At 44.1% G+C, this 23,020-nt stretch overlaps 1 protein-coding gene across 8 annotated transcripts; it reads right to left on the bottom strand.

The window, feature by feature from the left end:
• Window positions 1–9,287: 9,287 nt before the first annotated feature.
• Window positions 9,288–22,769, bottom strand: LOC145449487 (reticulon-3-like). Of its 8 annotated transcripts, none has more exons than XM_080327856.1 (11): window positions 22,585–22,769; window positions 19,411–19,515; window positions 18,741–18,773; window positions 15,825–16,064; window positions 14,451–14,555; window positions 14,126–14,350; window positions 13,586–13,627; window positions 12,779–12,986; window positions 10,955–11,093; window positions 10,821–10,890; window positions 9,288–9,844 (listed from the first exon to the last, which is right to left on the bottom strand). In XM_080327856.1, the coding sequence occupies exons 1-11, from the start codon at window positions 22,691–22,693 to the stop codon at window positions 9,696–9,698; spliced, it is 1,425 nt and encodes a 474-aa protein (XP_080183982.1). In that variant the 5' UTR covers window positions 22,694–22,769; the 3' UTR covers window positions 9,288–9,695. The 8 variants fall into 8 exon arrangements, with proteins under 8 accessions (XP_080183982.1, XP_080183983.1, XP_080183985.1 ...); XM_080327857.1 differs by lacking the exon at window positions 13,586–13,627 and adding an exon at window positions 13,049–13,072; XM_080327859.1 differs by lacking the exon at window positions 13,586–13,627.
• Window positions 22,770–23,020: the final 251 nt, after the last annotated feature.

The raw sequence follows: 23,020 nt of genomic DNA, 5'->3' as shown, positions 1-23,020 counted from the left end.
TTCTGATTATTCACGATACGCCGGTGTCACTTGTGACAGCAACTAGTCATTCAGTGATTGTACGTTTCACTGATCCCACATCACAAATATACTGACCGCAAACGAAATGTTCACAGCTTGCGTTGTCGTAGTAGCAGATTAATCTAATAGCAACGTATCGCTGTTTACAGGGCTTTGGAGCAGCCGTAAATTTAAACTGCTCCAGCTCCGGAGCTCTCTTCTATCATACATTAGCTCCGCCTCCAGCTCCGGAGCCGCATTATTACCACTGCTCCGGCTCCGGCTCTGAAATTATCAAATGGGCCTGTCTATATCAGGGGTGGCCAGCCCGCGGGCCGAATGTGGCTCGCGAGAGGTTTTGCGTAACCCGCGAGGTAATTTCCTATTATATTATCGAAAATGAATTGGTCAGATTGTGAACTTGCAATGCCAACCAAAAATTACAATTCTGGCTGCGACACTTGGTATGTTGATGACTAAAATATCAGTTCCTACTTCCGACGCATTGGCAGATCCGGGGTCCAGTCACATTTTCAGTAAATCGTTGTACATTACAATAAACTAAAAATAGTAGCGAAATTTTTCTTCACGCTTCGCGTGTTTAATTGTCGCACGATTTCTTGCTTGGTAGCCTACCTCCTACTGAAAATGAAAAAAAAACGCCTAATTTACCCGATTGAGTCTAACTGTATTCGCAATTACGGGAGAAAGGCTTTTCGCGTTTGCGCTCGCATCGTCGACGGTGAAATGTACGCACAACATGATTGTCGCATATTATCGGAGACCTTCGATACCGATGTGACCAGACGCCGAATAGTCGTGTCCTTGCAAACTGAGCCTAGCGGGCGGTATACAATAGACCCGCAATACTCAAGTAATAATATTATTGACCTAGTTTATATTATTATTATTATTAAAGGTTTTCAGTGGCACTTATCACCTGTTAAGGTCTTGTGTGCCACGGACGCAAATAAGATCAGGAAAAAATCAAGAAAAGGGCACTCAAGAAAATTCAAGAAAAGGGCACTCAGCATGACAACGGCACTCAGATGTATCTACCACTTGATAGAACAAATTCAGCAACAGCGGGCGATAAGGCTGGGTTAGACAACACGTGAAACAAAGTGAAATGAAGATTGAGCCTAGTACACTCGTCGCGCAGAAATCTGCGATAAAATTGATATTCCGGACATACAATAACAAAATGGTACACCGTTTCAGGTACGTGACAACGATCACAAAGGGGGGACGGAACACAACCGATTTTAAATAGATGACTCTTCAGCTTGCAGTGTCCAGTGCGGAGCCGGAACATGATGGAGTCGAATAGACGATTGGAGAGCATCGGCGCAGGCGCGAGGATTGATTCTCGGAACTGACGGTAGTGCGACCCGGTGTCCGAAGAACGGTATTGTTCTTGCCAGAGGTCAACACACAGGGATCTGATTAAGGCCTTGGCTTCAGGTAGCGAAACTGTCGCTGCATCGGTTGGAGGAGGGCATAACGATGCCGTCCTAGCAAGTTCATCGGCTTGAGTATTACCCGAGATCCCACTGTGTCCTGGGATCCAAGCCAGAGTTACATGGAGGCGCTGATTGGTGATCTGAAGTAAGGATTCGAAAATATTTAGTAAAATAGCGTTGGTGCTGCACGGTAGCTGTGTTCGCGATACATTTGAAATAGATTTGAGGGCACCGAGACAATCTGACAGAATGATATACCGAGAGTGCGATGAGCCATGTTCTGTAATCCACTTCAAGGCATGAAGAATGGCGCTCAATTCGGCGGAATAACTGGAATATGCACTCGGTAACGCTTTGGATAATTGAACGGAGTGGGCGGGAATGAACAGGCCGCAGCCAACACCGTTCTCGGTCTTGGATCCGTCAGTGTACATCGTTAGGAAACCTGCGTATTTTTCAAAAATGAAATCCAGGCTATTAGATAGGATAACTGGTGGCGTGGAGCACTTCGATATAGTCTCGCAAAGTTCGAGATCGACGTTTGGACACGGCGCGGTCCATGGGGCGGGAAGAGAGGTTGGCTTGGTATGCAGTTTAACTGCTCGCAGTGAGGGTATCTGTGTGATTATATTAAATGTTCTGAAATTGGGGTTTGTTAGATGATAAATCTCGTGCCAAGTTCCTTCTATGAGCTGTTCATGGTACGGAATCATCGATGGCACCGTTTGCAATTTACAACGGAGGTTGAGACATAGCTGGATATGTCGAAGACTGAGCGGCATCTCATTACAAGCAGCTTGTAGCGCGCATATAGGTGAGCTTCGCATCGCCCCACAGCAGAGACGTAGTGCACGGTTCTGGATTGTTTGGACTTTCGCAAGGTGACACTTCGGGGCAAAGAAGTATGCTACCATCCCATACTCTATGACAGGACGTATCAATGCTCTATATAGCATCAAGAGGGATCTTTTACCAGCGCCCCATGCCGTCCCTGTAAGAGTTCGTATAAGGTTGAGTCGTTTGCTACATTTATCGACGATCTTGTCGATGTGGTATTTGTAGGACAATGTTTTGTCGAAAGTCACTCCTAAATACCTCACCGTATTTTGCACTAAAATGGATTTACCTCCGAGATGCAAGGACACCTGGGGGAATTTTCGTTTGCGAGAGAATATCATGGCCACGGTCTTGGATTCCGAAATAATGAAGCCCCACTTTTGGCACCAGTCGTGTATGGCGTTGAGGGATATTTGCACATTATCAGCGAGTGATGGGATAGACAATCCACTGTCCCAAACAGCAACATCGTCTGCATACATCGCATGGTCACATTTAATAATCTGTGGCAGATCATTAATCATAATCGAGAACAGAATCGGGCTAATCACACAACCCTGGGGCAAGCCATTTTCAAGGGTATATTCTGCCGAAAGAGAGTTTCCAACTCTCACTTGAAACACCCGCTCCGTCAGAAAGTTTTCAATCCACAAAAGCATGTTACCTCGTATTCCCATCTGGGAAAGTTTATACAGCAAACCTTTTCTCCATACCATATCGTATGCACTCTGGAAATCGATGAAAACGGAAACAACTGATCTCTGATTGTTGATCGCTTTGTAGGCGGTATCGTGGAGACGCAGAATGTGATCGAGAGTGCTCCGACGTTGACGAAAACCGGATTGACTGGGAGATAATAGATTGTTCGATTCAACGTACCACTTCAACCTGTACACAATCATGGTTTCCATTATTTTACAAATGTGACTGGTTAATGAGATTGGCCTATACGACTTGGGTTGAGACTTAGGTTTTCCACTTTTCAGGATGGGGACGACAACTGATCGCTTCCAGGATTCGGGTATTTCACTTTTGTTCCACGATCTGTTGAACAACGCAAGAAGATCAGTGAGCGAGTTCTGAGATAAATTTTTAAGCATTTGATAGCAAATTGAGTCACCGCCGGGAGACGATTTACCACGTGAAGCAATTGCGCACATCATTTCTTCCCGGCTGAAAGGGATATTAATTGGGTCCGCAGTAGAAGAGGAAAAAATAGGCTGAATCATCCTATCACACATTTGGTGCGACCGGGATGCCTCTGTGTAGTGATTGGAGCTGCTGACATCACAAAAGAGTTTGCCGAATACATTAGCTTTTTCATAGTCGTCCGAAATAGTGATATTATTGTCAACGATATGTGTGATTGCTCGAGATGCAGTTTGACCGGAGATTGACCTTACCACATTCCATACCTTTTTAAAACCCGAGTGCTCGTTCAAGGATGCACAGAATTCCTCCCAGCATGTGCGTTTTGCTGCCAAGATCGTTTTTCGGCATTCTGCTCTCATCTTCTTGAACTGTACCACGTCTGCTGTGGAGAATGTCCGCTTCATTTTCTGAAAAGCTGCTTTTTTACGACGGATTGCTCTTTGACACGTTGCAGTCCACCAAGGCACTGGGTTCTTTTCGGGGGTCTTCAGACGCGGTATTGTTTCCTCAGCAGAGACGAGCAGGAATTTTGTTATGGTTTCGTTCAAACTTTCGGCATTGACATCTCGAAGGTCATATGAGCATAGTTGGTCGTTCACAAGTCTCGAAAATGTAGGCCAGTCTGCTCTATTAAACATCCATCTTGGCGGTCTTGGTATTCTGCGAAGGATCCTGTCGTTGTAGGTGGTGAAGACGACAAGATGATCGCTCCCAAGAAGTCGCTCTGATACCGTAGTCAGGCATTTTGCCGCAATATCTCTAGAGACCAGTGTTAAATCGATAAGGGACCAGCGATTCACTGCATTAGTTGAGATGTTGAGTCTGGTAGGAGACCCTGAATTCAGTAACACCATGCTATGATGGTCCATAACATCATAAAGCAGCGTTCCGCGTTGGTTGTTCATGTGGCTCCACGACGTATGGTCAGCGTTGAAATCACCGCATATAATGGCCCTTGACGATAAACTATCGAAAAACTGCAGGTCGCATCGATTCAACGTACAGTCTGGGGGTATGTAGACATTACAGATGGTAATATTGCAAACCTTCACCGCGAGAACTTCGAGTTTGGATTGTTTTGTAAAAAGAAGACTTGATGAGAGAGTTTCAACGACGAAAATGCATAACCCACCCGAGTGAAGAGTTTTGTCTTGCCGATATATGGTATAGCCATGTATCCTAGGAGAGTACCTTTCAACAAGATGCGTCTCCTGCAGAATTATAACGTCAGGTTTCGCTTCTAGCGTCGCGAGATAATGTTTGAGTTCATGCAATTTTCGATAGATACCGCGACAGTTCCATTGCATCAGGTTCAGCGATTGGGTCAAGCTGAAGGCTGTTCTGATGCAGACAGAGCAGAGGACTGACAACGGTTGTTGCAAGTATCAGAGACTGATTTAAGGGTTGCACTCTCAACTGTGTACCCCAGGTATTTGGAGGAAACTTCCGCGACTAGGCTAAATACATTGCTATTCCCGTCTTTGCATGCTGTAACAGTAAGTTGTACGATTTCCGCAACAAGCGCAAGTAGGCGAATTGGATCGAGTTGTGCTATTGCTGCAGCTGTGCTATGGACTCGGACTGGGGGTTCTCGGGGTATGGGCTCATTATCGAAACGTTGGTTATTACGGGGCACGAAGTAGCGTAGGTCGGCGTCGTTGGGGGCTGGTGTCGTAATGCGCGATGTATTCCTTCTACCATGTCTAAGCGCTTGCGAGTACGCGAGGTCTCGGCTTGGAACGTTATTACTAGCGAGCTCTACATCTGGCGTAATCGGGCTAGGATTTTCGCGTAGTAGTAGGGTTTCTTTCGCCTCGGAGTAGGAAACCTGATTGCGTTCTTTAATTATTTGTATCCGCGCTTCTTCCTTGTATTTAGGGCAGCCTGCGTAAGCGGCACTATGCGGTTTGTTACAATTGAGACATTGTACTAAATTTTTACAGTCGCTGTGCTTATGATCTGATCCCCCACATTTGGTACAGCAATGTTTTCCACGGCATTTCGTCGCTGTATGGCCGAAACGGTTGCAGTTGTAGCATCTGGTCGGTGGCGGGTTGTACGGTCGGGTTTGGAATCGGAGATAGGCGAATGTTAGAAACCGGGGGACTGTAGTGCTAGTGAAATTCAAAAGAACTGATTGGCAAGGTTCAAAGCCTTCGTCTGTCTTCCTACGAAATCGTTTGACATAGGAAACCTTGTACTTTTGGAACCCGTCCAGCAACTCGTCATCTGATATCTCTATGGGCACGCCCCAGATCACAGCCCTAGATGTTGGGGGTTTGGGTAAGAAAACGGAGGCCTTAATCGGGATGTTAGTCTTTGCGTGGGTGAGCGTATCGCATTCCAGGAGTTTCTTTACTTGCTTAGCGTTAACACAAGATATAAGCAGATCGCCAGAGTTAAGCATGCGAATGCTTTCCGAACTACCGACAAGGTGAAATATTGCACTGTTGACTGCGGTGGGGTGATATTGCCTTAACGGCCTATTTGTACCGGTCACCAAAACCTTTAAATTATTTCCATCGGAGCACAGCGCACCACTAGCTACGTTTTCAGCACTGTTGGACGATGAAGGTGGCGCATAGTGTCTGGCAGGAATCTTAGCATCTGTACTGCAACTCTCATCGCTATCGCCAAGGTTCTCGTCTTCTGGTCGGACCCGCTTCCTTAGGGAAGTGTGATCCGACACCTCCATTTTAACAACAAGGGAGCAATGTATCTGTCCCTTCACTTAATGCACTTATCTGGGTACAACAAGCTGTAAGCAATTCCACGTAACGACTTTCTTCGGTATTCGAACGCTTTCGGCGACCAATTATCTACCTGTAGCAGAGACAATTACGAGCTCCGCACGCGGCGACGATCACTCGACGAATGACCTAGTTTATATATAAACTTAGAAAACTTTACCCGCTTGGCGCAGCTAGTGGACCGCACACTCGTTCGTCAATTACATGTGCCACTTTAGCCGAGAAGGTTGGCCATTCCTGGTCTATATAGATTACTAATCTACCCATAGGTTAGTTATCTATAGTAATCTAGAGTCTGTCAGCCGTCAGTAACATCCGATGTAGCAACGAAGACATATAGGTGCCGCCGTGCCGGCTTGTGACGTCATACTGAATACTTGTCAATTGTCGACACATCATAGTTGCACTATATTGCACTTTACTCTATATGCCATTGCTGTGCACAGCATTAAAATTCAGGCCTGCTGTTCAATTATGATAAATCAGCAGATGTGGTTGTTGCATCTATATAATGGCATCTTATGAAATAGGTCGGAGCCGGAGCTACTCCTCAAATAACGGGCTCCAGCTCCGGCTGAATTTTATGTAGAGCTCCGGCTCCGGCGAAAATGCACGGCTCCGGCTCCAAAGCCCTGGCTGTTTATCGGAGAGTAGGGATGGTGTGAACCTCTGAAAAGTTCAGGTTCGTGTGAACGCGAACCTTTTTGAAAGGTTCTGTGTGAACACGAACGTGAACCTCATGACGTCACGTGACGCCATATTGCTAATTCCGACCCATCTTTCAATGAAGTGATAGCCTATATTAATGTACGATACCTAGCGACGACTCGGACCACATAATATCACAATGCTGAAGTACATATTGGCGTTTTAAACGTCGCTAAATGTATCAACTGAGGCAATCAAACGATATAATACTCCCATAAAATCAAAATCATCCGTCGCTTTGCCAACAATTTCGACGAGGACTTACCAGGGAATATAAGCTTACGCCTTAATGGTCTTGGCCAGACCGGACCATGTATTCGGCGTCTGAGTATTGCAACATTGATATTGAGGAGAGTGGAAAACAGGTTTCTATAGTTGCTACCGATATTAGGCTACCCCACAAGTTATAAAGCTGTAGCCGACACCTCAATCGCACGGATTTGGTTTTGAAGATACAGTAAACATATGAAGTCAAGATTGACCCCGTACGCCTGCTAGATATGATACATCAAAACACGATATCAATCTCATTGATTGGTTGAATAAGCATCATTCGCTGACTACATGTAGTTTCTTTCGCTCGTGATGCTGTGTGACTGCGGGTCAAGCTCACAGCAGCGAGTCAGTAAATATTCACAAACGGAAAGCAGGATATTTCGAACGAACTGTTGTAACAAAACAAGAAAAATTTTTGAGATTGTCAAGGTGCATGCTCGTTTTGTATTAATTTTTCATGCTGTGTCAGCGCCATGGATAAAATGGTCCACAGTTGAGCTGCAATAAATTCGAAACAAAGATGCCATAATGAAGTGAAAATTGTAATATATGAAAAAGGTTCACAGTGCAGAACCTGCCAAGGTTCTGTTGTGAACGCGAACCTCTAAATTTTCGAGGTTCACACACAGAACGCGAACGTGAACCTCACGTTCACACCATCCCTATTGGAGAGAGAGTCTTTATTTTCATCCAACCAAAATACACAACACACGGCAGTGGTGGCGGTACAGAAGATATGCTTGCACACTGCACAGTATTCGGTATTAGATAGGAATGATCGATAAGACCGTGAAGGTCATCTAGTCTGATCACACCACACACATCACACTGGACGGCTCTGCCTTGCATTGCACAGCGATCACCTTTACCAAACCCTCTTGTATGATTTGAATAGCACGAATATAGTTTATGCGTTTATATTCTCACGGATGTGTATATAACTATATATGGATGGTGTAGGCCTATTGTACGATATCAATTTCTTTCAACTTCTCGAGGTTTCGTATTCGATCCTCTGTTTTGGCTGATGATAAGAGAATGTAGCATGTAGCGATGTAGCTCAGAGTTGTTAAACTCAAATGAGTGAAATGACGTCGCAGGCCGGATTCAAATATTCAGATCACTGTCGGGCCGCACCAGTCAAATGATTCCAAAATATTACCAATTCTTAACTCAATATGTGCACTTTTTCGCATTCTCGAAATTGGGTGTCAATGTCAGCGATATTCTCCTGACGTTGACTAGAAACCACAACTCCGCTGTCGGGTGGTTATAATGTGGCCTATGAACATACTCGAAATTCGCTATCTTGAAGGAATATTTAGTAGTAGTATTTCTTACTACAAATTCGAGAAATGTGCTGGGTAAAATACACGCAATTTCATCCTATACGCAGAATTGCTTCGTGGACCGAATGAAATCATTTGGCGGGCCGTAATGTTTGACACCCCCGATGTAGCTATAGAGTTACTGACGTATTTTATTAGCAGTTAAACGTGTGCGTGAGCGATACAACGCATTTTTCATGTATATTTAACTTTATTTTCGTTATTTAATTCAAGATAAATGACAAATTGATCTCTTTTTAACACAGCTAGCACAATATAATGACTTTGAATGATCACTCATACTTCGAAAATTCAATTTGACTTGAATTGTGACTTGACTCGACTCGAGTCACCTCCAAAAAACGAGTGACTTGACTTGAGTCACCTTTGAAAATCGATTGACTTGACTTGAGTCAAAATGTGCAACGACTTGATCCCAACACCGCGCTCAGTGAAGAACTTGAAAATGTTTCGATGCGGGCGGGAGCCTAAATTCGAGTTGGGCCGGTGGACGAACTACTTCATCCCTAATAGAATTATCAGTGTCAATTACACTGTAACCTTCAGAACCGTCCACGACCATATTCCTATTCACAAGCGTTTTCATCCCGAAAACTGGTGAGGAGTCTATGTACGGCATGTACGCGTTAAGATAAGGTGGACGAAGCTATGGAACTACCACCGTAAGAAGAGCCTCTGTAAGACAAACCAGCCGTCTAAGTCCTCCCCGGCCCCCGCAAAAGCAGCACGTTATCATAAAAGACACACTACGCTGAACGCAACACTAAATATCAAACTGTAATAACGAATTTCTTCCGCAACACCACGGGCCAACGACCGGAATATTCAACCACGGGCGCCGAAAATTCGCATCAACATCAAACAGCATTACAGCCAACGACCAGAATTCCAATTCGAAAATATAATACATCACAACTTCGAGACATCGTCACGTTACACATCAACAGTATCACACCTCAACAAGAACTCGACGGCGTGCGAACGCACTGGTTCCTTCAGACGTCGCCACGCAGCGGCCGGCAAGATCGGCGCGCTGGCAGCGTTTCGAAAAACTATTTATATATGACTGTGCATTGAGTGGAGAGCGGCCGCATGAAAATTTTGGACTATGAGATCCGTGAGATGTCCGTAACAATGGCGACGAGGTGGCCGCCGGCAGATCATTGGGTTTTCTCTTTCTTCCCTGGAAGCTTGGCCATCACTTTGCCGTAGAGGTCCACAATTTTCTCCTTCGCCACGCCGTAGTAGCCGTCGATTTGAGTTTGGTACTTCTCGTAAACGGGGGGTACCGCGAAGGTTAAAATAACAGCTGGAAAAAAGCAGTCATCGTTGGCACTTGAGTAGTAGTATAAGTCGTAAATTTCTACTTGAGTGCAATACAAAGTACCGATTTACAGGTTCGTAAAAGTATTTCAAGCCCTTCCAAGTAGAAGTATCAAGTCTGAAATAGCGCCGCTAGCTTTTGCGGTTCACATTTATACATTGGCGCTCCAGTACAATTGGCGTTTTCCGAGCAAGTTAAAAGCAAGTTATCTATGCCAAGCTTTGCCTTATAAAGCTGAAAACCGTAGTACAGGGGTTCTTGACATTTTCATGATCGCGACCTCGTATTTCGATTTGAAAATGTTCCGCGACCCCACTTTCAATTTGGCGTGCTGGTTACTATAAAGATAGTCAGTACCTTCGCCCAAACCTACCCACGGCCTATGTGGGAAGCTGCAGCTGCGCCGAGTGGTTGTGCATATCTTATGCTAACGAATAGCACTACCATTCACTAGTAGCGTCCTTAGGAGAAATTCCAGTCGTATTGATTTCTAGGTGCCCGACCCTCTTCATAGTGTTGGCCGCACTCCAACCTCCCGTTACAGTAGGTGGCGCTCTGAAGTGACGATTCTACTGATCTGATACTTTGTTCGCGGGACACATTTTTTCTCTTTTTTAAAAGACGAACTAAAATTTCCAGACGTGAGCCGCTGATATCGTCCAGTCAATTGGCAATCTTGTAATACGCAAACGACCCCATTGGAGTAGTGACCCCTCCTAGAGTACTCCGAAAAAGTAAATACTTCGTTACTAACCGTCGGCGGTACGCAAAGCAGCCCTGTTTGGTCACAACAATATGAATGTCACGCAGCAGCAAGTGAACAACAAGCAAACAAAGAAGCAGCAAATATACTTCACATAATCACGGGATAATCCATCGATGTGTTCAGTTCGCCAGAAGTACAGGACGGGTTATACGCGACTATCGCGAATTGATTTCCTAAACTTGTAATTATACCTACCAATTATAAGAAGAGTAAGCCCGTTGAAGCATGCGCCGATGTAGGTCAGAAGCCAGAGGAACACGGCGAACTGGAATACAGAACAAATTTGTGGCGTGGGCGGTTCACGTACGCCGACAAATCCAGCGCGTTACCTTGAGCGAGCTCAGGGTGTTCTTCACGAGAAGCAAATCCCGAGTGGTGCCGACGCAACAGTTCATGTGGGACGACACGAGACCGGCATACTTCTCGGCGCGTTCCGGGGAGAGCGACAAGTCCAGATCGAGCAGGCCTCTGAAAATATAACGCGCAACGTCAGGCGATGGCACTATTTTGGACTCTTTTCACGGAGTTGGACTCGAAAGTCTTCAGCATTACCAAATTATAGATTATAGAATAAGAATTATTGAAATCGCATACATCCGGAAAATGGGCTAAATTCCGACATAAGAAACAACAAAAATCTTGTTCGGAAGATATCAAATCCGATTTCATGTTCGCGAGCACGAGGATGGCGAATGTCTGTACACCAAGCTTAGCTCGTCTCGCACTAGACAGTGGTCCTGCAGCATTTTCCTGGGAACCAGAAGATTAGATTATAATGAAAATTAGAGCGTAGAAACTTTTCACAAATTCAATTACAATTAGATTATATCAGCATTTCGCTCTAATAGACAACTATAGAATTATCTAGTTGTCTCAGTCTGATTCTTACCGAGATGAGTAGATACCTCGACATTGAGGATAGCGCGAGCCCACGAGAAGTTCTGATTCGTGGGAACACCAACACGAACATAATTATGGCGCCGCCTTACGTCACAGTTACAACACAATTTGGGTTAACATGAAATATTCGCCATTCGGCTCTCCAAACAGTGGTACCGCGGAGTAGAAGCACTGCTTCGAGAAAGCAGAATAACATGTTCAAAAGAACAAGCGAAAATATATTCATCGATATCCCGAACTGAGCTTTTTGACTGGAGTGAAAAAATGTTCTTGGCGCGCCATGTCATTAGTGACAACGGAATAGCGTGACATGCCAAACACAATTCTCGAGAATCAATTGAATTTTCGACTAAGCCAAGGCAATATCTTGGTTGTGTCCCCTCGAGTAAGTTGCATTTCAAAGTATTTGGATGAAGGAGGTTAAGATTACTGACAAAAAATCTGCTATTAAAAACGTTCATAGCCTTCAAGGTTCGCGTACTAAACAGAACGTCATCTCTATTACATAACCGTACTAATTAATGCGTACGCGCCATTGAATGTCTTTATCTGTAAGATGGTAATGGCATTCCTTCATTCGGACTACATTATATATTATATCAATCCCGATTTTTTCACTAGAACAATAGAGGAGCCTTGAATCAAGTCGGAAACAGGTGAGCAACCGCGGGAAGTTTCATGAATCACGGGATTACTCGCGGAGCCAAGCGTCCCACTGCCGCGTATTAGAAAAGAGCGGCGTGAAATCAGACTACCTGTGAAATCATCAGGCTCGTGATTCACAATAAAAGCGCGGGGTCGATTCATACTGTTCGGCGTCCGTTTGGTAGTTTTAACGTTGAGCTGGCGATACCGGCGCTATCACACTCGTGCGAAATCAGGGCCGCGGGTTTTGCTATGACTACGGTTCATCTCAGCTATTTCTGGAACGCCAATCCAGCAAAATGATCGCGCTTCCTGCAGTCCGTTAAGTGCCATGTTTAGTCGTTTCAACGTCGCAACCACTCAAGCAATGAACCAACGATTTGGTACGAAAACTAAGGCAATGCGAAACACAACCTCACGAGCGTACTCGGAAGAGAAAATTTCAATCTTCTAATTGGAATAATTATAGGTGAATGCCGACAATCTAATTCTAATTCTCGAATTCAGTAATTCTCAAAAGTAATTTGGAAAAGCTCGATACATTCAAGTTGTTAACTCTGCTCACGAAAATTATTAGGTGGCAACAAATCATCAAATCAGATACTCACTGGAAAGGATGCGGCTGCTGCGTACCATTCAAGGTTTGAAGCACCAATCTGTACAGACGGACACCCACAGTGACGGCCAACAACGAAAGGGCCGCGTAGGCCGCTACGGAGATCACGCTACAGCACGTCAAAGAGACGAGCATGAGCAGCAAGAAACTAAACACGGCCGCGCTCTTCTTGACGTCCCTCCAGTAAACGAGATCGACGACTGAAAAATACATGTAACGGTCAGAGAAGCAGCCGACGCCACAAACGCAACAACGCAACAACCTTTTCTCCTCCAGTTATGCAAGACTTGTCAGAAAAGAAACGGAATAGTTAAATTAATCGGTGAAGAACTGCGGCAATAGGACCATGCAGAGCCGACGAAACAAACACGAGCGTGTCGAGAGTATGAGAAACAGAACATGCATGCACCAAAACTCGAGTACAGCTTACAACAAAATCGGTCCGTAACTAGAGCTGGGCAAAGTGATTGTAGTACCCGAGTCCGAATCTAGTAATAATTGCAAGGATTCTAGTCTAGTCCGTACACTTTCGTGAAATAGTGACCAGTCACTAGAATTGTCCTAGAGCGCAATCGACAATATATCGAAAACACCACTACATCCCAGATTTGTGGTGTATAACATTTTGTGGTCACATGAAATTGACCATGCAAACAGTTTTGTCGTGATAATTAGTGATAATCTACTGCTCGACTAGACCAAATACGCGATTAGGAATCTAACCACTCCGGTACTACTCAGTTCACCCAGCCCAGCCCCACTACTCAGTTCACCCAGCCCAGCCCCATAACAGAATTACCTGGATCTGACTGATGCTCAGTAACTCCTTTCTCAACGGGTTCTGTCACAAGCAGATAAGACTCATTAACTTCACCTGAGATATTTTCTTCCCTAATCAAACATAGCTGCCATCCACACAATCACAGCTGCCGTTTTCTCGTAAGGCTCGACATCTTGACGAGTTACAAAAACCATTAGCTCCTTTTCAAATGGGAATCAAAGACCCGATCGTGATATATTCGACGATATTAACGTGACAATGAAACAAACCATCAGGAAACGCGCTAACGTCAAACAGTTTTGACAACACAAACACGACGTGTGTCCGCGCGTCCTCCAAAAACCGCACCAAGCCGACTGTCAAAACAACCTTCTCAAACTGCTGTTCAAAAGCGGGCTACCTGCAACTACTCTTAATTACGCATAATGTCTTTCGAGCAACGAACGTATGACAAGTGACAAACGAAAATGATTGACTTAAAAGTGTCGAGTATGCCCGACAGTGCAGTCAGCAAATGAAACGCGTGATATTGGTTCATTTGCCGAAATTTCGCAATACCTCCGCCAGAAGAAGCCGCTGTTACGCTCTCTGTGGTAGGAGAGCCTGCGGACTTGCTTTCGTCAGGTGGCGAAGTAGCGGCTTGTGCGTCCTCAAGGACAACAGGGGCGTCTTGGACGGCCCCCGCGAACATTTCTCCTTCCTCTTCTGAATCACTGACATCGAACACCTGGATCGCGTCTTTATCGACAACTTGTTGCCCGGCAACCACGTCATCATGCAGGGCTGTGTCAATGTTTCATAAGTTACGAACCACACCACACCGATACCCGACCCAATGTGCACCGCGCTACACCTTACCGCTTTCGAGGGCGGTCTAAATTACCTTCTTTTTCCTCAATATCCGGTTTCTGCACATTCTCAGACGCCATGATTCGCGTTTCACTCTCGCCGGTTTCTGTATCCAGTGCCTCGGGCGCGAGTCTTTCAACTTTTAACAAAGCCACTAGTTGACACATTTAGAAAATGCAACACAGCCATTAGCCATCGATGACTAGCCAGTATTCGCTCACTTCCTGTGCAAAATTTCAAACCACGCAACGCAAGCACCGAAGCACCGCATGAATACTGCACGCATGACATCTACTGACTTTATGATGATCAATTCTAAGTGCGCACACGGCGAGATGCAGACCTCTTTTAGCCGCAGGTGACTACGTAAAGCGAGACGCTATCAATCGATGTCGCACGGCGTACGCTGCATACGCAAAGAACCGCAACACGTGAGGCAGTAAGCTCCACGTAGCAAGTTTGTACAGCGCTTCCCGACAGCATACGCAGTAATTTCGCAATGATTAGGAGCGTTATGCGCGACCGCCTTATCTACGCTATAATTAGACTTTGGCGACGCGTAACGGAGAAGAAATTAGTACGCTGATGATCAAACGACCAGCAATACACAAGCTTAAGCTCGAAAATTGTCTTCAAAACGCTGCAGCGGTCTACCACGGAAACAAGCCACACGACGCCACGCCAGGAAGAATGAATCCACGCGTGATGTGTGAAAGATGACGGCATGCAAATGACCGACAGTCAGCACATTTACGGCAGGCCAACACACAGCGCATGTATCACGGCGGTGATATATGCGTTTTGAAAATGCTCGTGTGACTAACGTGATGGGCACCATGGTTCGAATAGTTGAAAGCGAATCGAGTAGCGAGAGACTATTCGATCGAGTACTGAATTAGACGCCCGGTTACGCTATGAGTTATGTTATCAACGAGAATGATAGTTTTGACACTTCTTCCTCGACCCTTAAAACCTCAATTGGTCGTATCACAGCCAAGCTGCACGCTCCAGTGGAAATGCAACTATGCAACTACATTTGAAGAGCTTCTTGGAGGTACAGAGCTTCAAATATGCAATTGAACAGTGGATTGATATTGTAGTTATACAATGCTATTTCCAATTCTCTACTACAGTTACTGACGGTTACCCAGGACGAAAAGATTCGGGTATATGTCAATACGCATATTCTATTCAAACTATATTTATGTGGCGTAGAAACGGCATTGTTACATTTGAACTTACACATCATTCATACTCTTATAACGTCATACTGACGGTGACGGATACTCGGTTACTCGATTCGCAATCGAATAACTCAGGCACTCGATCTTGCCGAACCCTGGATGCCAGGCATACAACTACAGCAGGCAGTACGTTGACGGGCACCACACGCTCACCACATGTTTACCTGCGTCGGTATTATCGTTCGCCACGACGGAGCATTCGGGTACTTCGGTAGCGTCCGCGCATTGCGGCACGAAACTAGCCGCCGGCGCGGGCTCGAAGGACGGATGCCCGGCCAGCTCTATCAAGTCGGGTTCGCTACTTTCCGCTAAACCTCCGTCGACGGTTTTGGGCTCGGTTTCGAGAGGCGATTCTCCGCACGCGAGATTCTCGGTGTTCGACACGCTATCGGTCAGGGCGTCGTCTGCAGGATGACAAATTTCAAAGGCGTTTTACGCGGGAATCGGCGCGGGCGTTACCAGTTTCCAGTGGAAGCTGATCGTAGTAATCCTTGAGATAGCACTCTGACGACATGCCGAGGCCTAGGTTGCTCGAAACCGCCGGGAAGTCGGCGAAGGACAATATTAACTATATACAGACGATCCTACACGTATTTATTGAAGTGAATGTGTGCTGAAGGATTTCCAATCAAGTATTCTAGGCCATTTTTGCATAGAAAACTGGAAACTGCTCGTGTACTATCTGAACACAGTACACTGTGCTTAAGCGATCTCTTCGCCTAGCTTATTCAAAATTTCATGCCGGTGACGTCACACTTGGTGACGCGATTGTTGATATACAATGTTCTTTCCAATTCTCTACCAGGTGCTGACCACTGCCAACGAGTGTCAGCCGAAAATATTCAAGTTTCAACTGTAAATTAAAAACTGTTTAGTAGAAGTGGTAGTCGTCACCCCTTGGCTGACTTGAACAAGTAGTTCTTGTAGGCAAAACCTACTTGAGTACTCCGAAAAAGTAAAGTACTTCAGGTGACCACCTCTTCGTTATTATTACACATAAGTTTTCCAGCCGAAATATACCTCAAACTTCTCCCTGCATCGACCACCTAACTACACTCGCTTCGCTAAAGCGGGCGTCGAGAATCACATCAATATTTCACGCGCGCATCGCTACAAATTACGCAACAGAAACGAGTAATAATCCGAGATCGCCACAAAATTCACGATTAGACAAACTGACGGGGATAAAGCGCAGTATGGTCAACGACCAACGCTAAAGATGACCGCGATACTGCAGGATAGAGAGCTTCGACTGATCGATCGCTTCTACATTATGCATAAGCTAAAGCAATGCGATACGCTACGCCGCTTTGCATTGAACGCGGAACCTACGCTAAGAGAAAATACTGCTTCACAACAAGTTTATTCCTTGCGGAGCGATGTCACAATTGCGACTTCCGCAAGTCAAGTTACTGCAAGCTGTTAATAAGCCAGAGCAGTAAGCCTATGCCCTGTCACACTACCAAGCATCATTTTCATTTCTTCCGAGTTTCTTTATGATATTATCAAATATAGAAAAGAATATCAAGCAGTACGCAGAAAAGCACAGATTTATCTTCATCCTTATTGCGTCCAGAAAATTATAGTCATAACACATCTGTGCTAACTCGCACGAAAGAGCTGAAAACGTCGCTAGCAGGTGGAAACCAACCACCATGGCCAGTGGCCACTTGAATATCAGTCAAGCTCGGCTTACGAACACAACCCGAACGACATGATAAAACGGTTAAGGAAAAGAGGCAAAGTTACGTTCGACGCGCGGGCGAATTGCGCAACCAGAGTCAACCAAGTTCGAATCGGAATCGATCCAAGTTTTTGTCGGTTCTGAAGGTGTAGCAGCGCTTGCTACAACCATTGAAAATTCAGCACAAGCACGAAGCATTGTGAAACGCATCTAACGTAAAGCATTACATATCGCCGCGGAATCTCGTGCTCTAGAGAGCCCGAGAGGTATTCATAAATTATTGAGAACGATGAAGTCCGCCAGAAATTACGTAATACAATGCAACATCACTAGCGCGCGTCCAACTCAACACGCTCGAATCTGCTTGCGATCAAAGTCCATAATGGATTTTAGATTTCAGAATTGTTGGGTAGTTTATCAGCGTGGCATTATTCGATTCACGATAGGTGAGCGTAGTTTTGATTTGGTCAGCACGGCTTGGCAATACCAGCTAACATATCAACTCCGTATTGTCACATCCACGTAGTAACGGCAGTCGAGCGCAAATCTTAATCCGCAAGTCTCAAGCACGTGACCGAATTCCAACAAAGCGGCCGAGTTAAAAATAGCACAGTGATGCGAAGGGTCCTCCGCCGAGGAGCGAGTTCATATCCCTCAAAATACCGCGCGATCGACTGATTTCGATTCAGGACCTAACGAATATCGGGCACACTCAATCATTACGCGAAATTGCGTAACCGCCAGCACTTCATATGCGTCTGCCCATGGGAGAATGGATCTAATTAACGGTATTGATTAGCAGGAGGGCAGTATCTTCAAGGTCGCGCGTTCCATAACAACTATGCCAGGGGAAACCAGCAACAATGTTATATCTGATTTCGGTGCGTCTGTGACTGAATCTGAAAATCCACAACTGTACCAACGACTCAAGTAAACTTGAATACATTTAAGACACGCAGTTCTATCTTGGCCTTCTATTCTCCACCTCGTGTATGCAGATAACATACTACATCAAAGAACAAGATATCCGCATGATTTCTTCACAACATAATCAAGTACCGAAATAATGTCTGTCGTTGGTCTACATAAGGTACACATAATAGTAGTCTGACAGATGCCTGAAGCTAAATTTGTCGAGTAAGCTGCTCCATAACTGAACGAAATGAGCAAGATCCCAGCTCACAGGATAGTAGATGTAGCATCATGTACTGGCAAATTATTTCTACAGTGTAAAATAATCGAATTGTACACTCCATATACTGAAGAGTGAAGGCTTCACATGTTTTTGTCTGTCAGAGTCGACCCAAACAACACATCATAAGCATCACTACCATGCACATTGTACAGGTTTCAAAATTGCAGTTGAAACTTGTCTAGAAACACAAAAGAAGCTCACCTCTAGTATCAATCTTGCTCATAATCCTTTCCCCTGAATATTCACCCAAAAATAAGCATGCAAAATAATCAAAAATAAAACATCAATGTAACTATGCAGAGCTAAAGGCAGGCAAAGGGAATAGGGTATGATCAATAGTTTTCATATTGATCAATGACTTGACGTGCACACGATCCTTCACCATATTGTGAGGAAGTAGGCTACATCACATGATGGCATGCTGTTTCAAATAAGGATTATGAAATTGGAGCAATCATGGTTTGCCAATAAGCTATGGTAACCATTAACCATGTAGTGAAACTGTGGTTATAGATTAAAATGTGATTAGCACATCTGTTGCCTTCCTACCAATCTTCCATATGAAGAGGAGACTAAGAAGGAAATATTTTATAGTTACACCACTTGAGGATGTACAATTGTACAACTGTACATAATAACATATACCGTATCACATAAAGCATGGTAGTAGCATCTGCCGTCCAAATATAATATCACAACAGCAACAGATGATCAAAGACACACAATGAAATTGTGATACACGCTGTCACAGGATACTGTCATAAAAACACTGCACCACTTGGCTTCTAAAATTATACTACAGAATACACAAAAATAAGTGGGATCATGAATTTGGAATCCGTATTAACAAAGGTATGAAAGAGAAGCTCACCGAATCCAGCCTCAGTTAGCTCAGCCTGCTTCAATGGCGGAAGGTCTTCTACGACTTCATGGGGCGTGTCAGTGGCAGTATCATCAGATGCATCATCCTGATTAACTGCAAGGAAATCAATATTTCAACAACTGACATAGGATATCTGGACATGATAGAGTTTAATGAAGAAACTGCAACTCATCCCTTAAAATTCCTTGCCAGTCAAGTTTAAGATCGTTTGACTATAGAAATTAAACATGGAACGGCAACGACCGATTTTGCAGCTTCGTTCCGCTTCGCAGAGGCTGGAGAGGAGAATTGTTTTGCGTAAGCGACTGTAGGATTTCTGGCAATCCAAAAGCTATCTTCCCGAGCCCAGAAAATATTGAATCTGGTCTTGATCGAAAGCTACTGTTGCACCGATTCCGAAAATATAAATTAATATAATGATCAGGCACTCATCCATCTAGAATCTGTCCTCCAAGTCTGAAATATCAGCATTGTTCAGAACAATCGGGTAACCGCAACACAATGACCATAACAATGACCCGTTGCGACTCTCCGATTGTTCGAACAATGCCGATATTTCGACTTGGAGGACGGATTCTATGTGGATCAGTGCCTGATCATTATTTTAATTTATATTTTCGGAATCGGTGCAACAGTGGCTTTCGATCAAGACCATATTCAATAATTTTTGTGCTCGGGAAGATAGCTTTTGGATTGCCAGAAATCCTACAGTCGCTTACGCAAAACCACTCTCCTCTCCAGCCTCGGCGGAGCGGAACGAAGCTGCAAAATCGGTCGTTGCCGTTCCATGTTTAATTTCTATAGTTTGACAATTGAATAATGTCAGTGTAGTTAAAATCTGTCTTTAAACTCGACTGGGATGAAAATTACAGGGTTCGTATAGAGCAGGGGTTCTCAAAGGGTGGGCCATGGCCCACTGGTGGGCCACAGAGCATTCTGAGGTGGGCCACAGAGCAATTTAGAAAATTTCACAATTAATGTAAGTTAAGTTATATTTCTTATGTTATTCGCTAAAAATATATTCGTATTATCTAATTATACGTAGGCTACATAAAGATTTTCGTCCGACTCTGATTAGACGTAGTGGCACGCATGAAGCCAGCATGTAGATTACAGATCGAAAACGTTAGGAAGAAACGGTGGCTTTTTCTACTGGTTATGACAACCTACGGCTAACAGAAACTAAAATAATTTCAAGCGTATAATAACTGGAAGAGAATGCTGAAGTAACCAAGTAGTCCGGCAGGGTCATATGTCGCATGCCATTGAAAGGGGTATGCAATGAACTCGCAATGAAGTGCAATTGATGTACAGATTTACCGTACTTCGGCAGGCCGTATTATTGCAAGCTCAACATAGGCATAATTGAAAATTATTAGCAACTTCTGGAGGAGTTATACTGCACCACCGCAACAACGAATCTTAATGGATTGAGGATTTATCGGAGCGCATTAATCGTTGAAGTCGGTTTAAAATGTCCGGCCTGGAAATCATTGTACAGTACATGCTGAAAGAGTCACGGGAATTGATTGTATCATTGGATTGAATGATCTGACATCGCAACTTCAGTTGTTTTGGTACAAGACATACAAAGTAGCCTACATCAGGCATATTGAAAAATCTTTCTTCACTTCTCTGTAGTGCCCCATTCACCAATGAATTGTTCGATGCCGACCCAGAATGAATATAATATTCCCCACAATAGTATCATTAGTCCCAATTACACAGTGCGGGGATCTGATCATTGTGTTTCGCGACGCGAATGGAGCAGCGGAGGAAAATAATCGACTTAGGAGTTTTAGCTTATGATCTACCAGGGCCGTAACTGCCGCACCCACATCCCGAATTGGGGGAGCTCGAAGGGGTCCAAGATTATTTCGTTAGCCGTTTGTTGAAGGATATTTATTCAACTTGAAATTTTTTCGCGCTTCGTGCGATTTCATTTTCCGGGAGATCGAGAATTAAATATCATAAGTTAGAGAAAATGCGCATATTTTAGAGAAATACGCATATCGGCGCTGTCAATGACCACGAATTAAACAGGATTTTGACTCCAAGATATCAGGTGGGCCACAGCACATTTTTAAACCGGAAAATGGGCCACGGCCTAGCAAGGGCTGAGAACCCCTGGTATAGAGCCTTCGCATTCCGATCTGCGACCATAGACTATCATTCATGTGCAAATAATACTTGGTAATGTAGTCAAATATCCTAAATCAACAAGACTTTTGCAAACAAAAGATAAGCACAGTTTGATCAGATCAGTTTTCAGAACTGTCGTTTTTATGGAGTTATTTTATCATTAGCTTATCATAGTATCGTACAGTGAATAGATTGAATTGCATATCAAGAATATTTGGTAAAGCCTACTGTATTGCATATGGCTGCTAATAAACATTACATACCGATAGACCACTAAACAAACAAAAACCAGTTAGATATATAGAACTACTATCAGAGTTGGAACCAAGGCACCGAGTCACAAGTCAATCTCAGTTTTATAGTTTTGACTCGAGTCGGGTCGAGTCATTTTCAATTCACCACCGAGTCAAGTCCGAGTCCAAGTCAGCGAAAAGAGGGTCGAGTCCGAGTCACGGTATTATGACTCGAGTCGAGTCCAAGTCATTGTGTTTACTGCTCAGTTTCCAGTTAACGTCTTGTTAAACCCGCCCTTGATAACTCTGTTTGGTGATATTGAATGGCCGCATTCATAATATACTAATTTTCATCAGCTTTTAGCAGTTTCAGGTCGCATTTTCAAGTAACAGTACCAATAGATGAAATCCCTATAGTGTGTTTACTTTACTATTCTTCGAAATTACAATGAAATGTTGGTCTTAGCCGTCTGCGTCTCAAGTCATATGACTTCGCTGACTCGAGTCCAAGTCAAGTCAATAGACAGATTGACTTGAGTCGAGTCATTTCCGTATTTTGAGAAAATGACTAGAGTCATCAGAAAATCATGACTCGAGTCATTGCAACCCTCTCCCTGAGTTTGTTACCAGGTACATTAATTAAACACTGCAGTTGGTATTCCACACAATATTTCAGAGACCCATGCTTCATTACACACCAGGGTTGATAACAATGACTTTAAAAACATACGTACAGATTGTACAACAATGCGACAATGCGAAGTTCCATCATGCAGCCGATTCTTACCTTTCACAAACTCTTCACTACTTTGGCTGGCAGTGCTTCCAGCACCATTATTGCTGGCCTTATCATCCTCAATTTCAGCTTCGGCTACCAAAGGTTTGTCTTCTTCCATTTTGAAAAATGGGTATTAAATTTTACAAATGATATAAATAGAAACTTGCAAAGGGAAAGTCAAATTTTTTTCGTTAAGGTGAAGTAACCATGAAAATAACTAGTGTAGACAAGCACAACTGCGTGCAATGCACTCAACACATCTTCATCTCATTCTCTCTTTATTTTGTATTTTGCTATTTTCAATGTATTACCGTATTTATATTATATATTCAATTTTCAGTGTCAGATCAGTTAATGAAGTTATCACGAGAATGCAAGAGGTAAAGCTACCGGCAGCTCACGCTTATGATTTGATTCACATAAGATAATGATCAGGTATAAATGA

The sequence above is a fragment of the Botryllus schlosseri genome, chromosome 11 (genome assembly GCF_051294905.1).
Source record: "Botryllus schlosseri isolate E-star chromosome 11, Bs_hap1, whole genome shotgun sequence".
Classification (NCBI taxonomy): Eukaryota; Metazoa; Chordata; class Ascidiacea; order Stolidobranchia; family Styelidae; genus Botryllus; species Botryllus schlosseri.
This window is presented reverse-complemented; position numbering and strand designations above follow the sequence as displayed.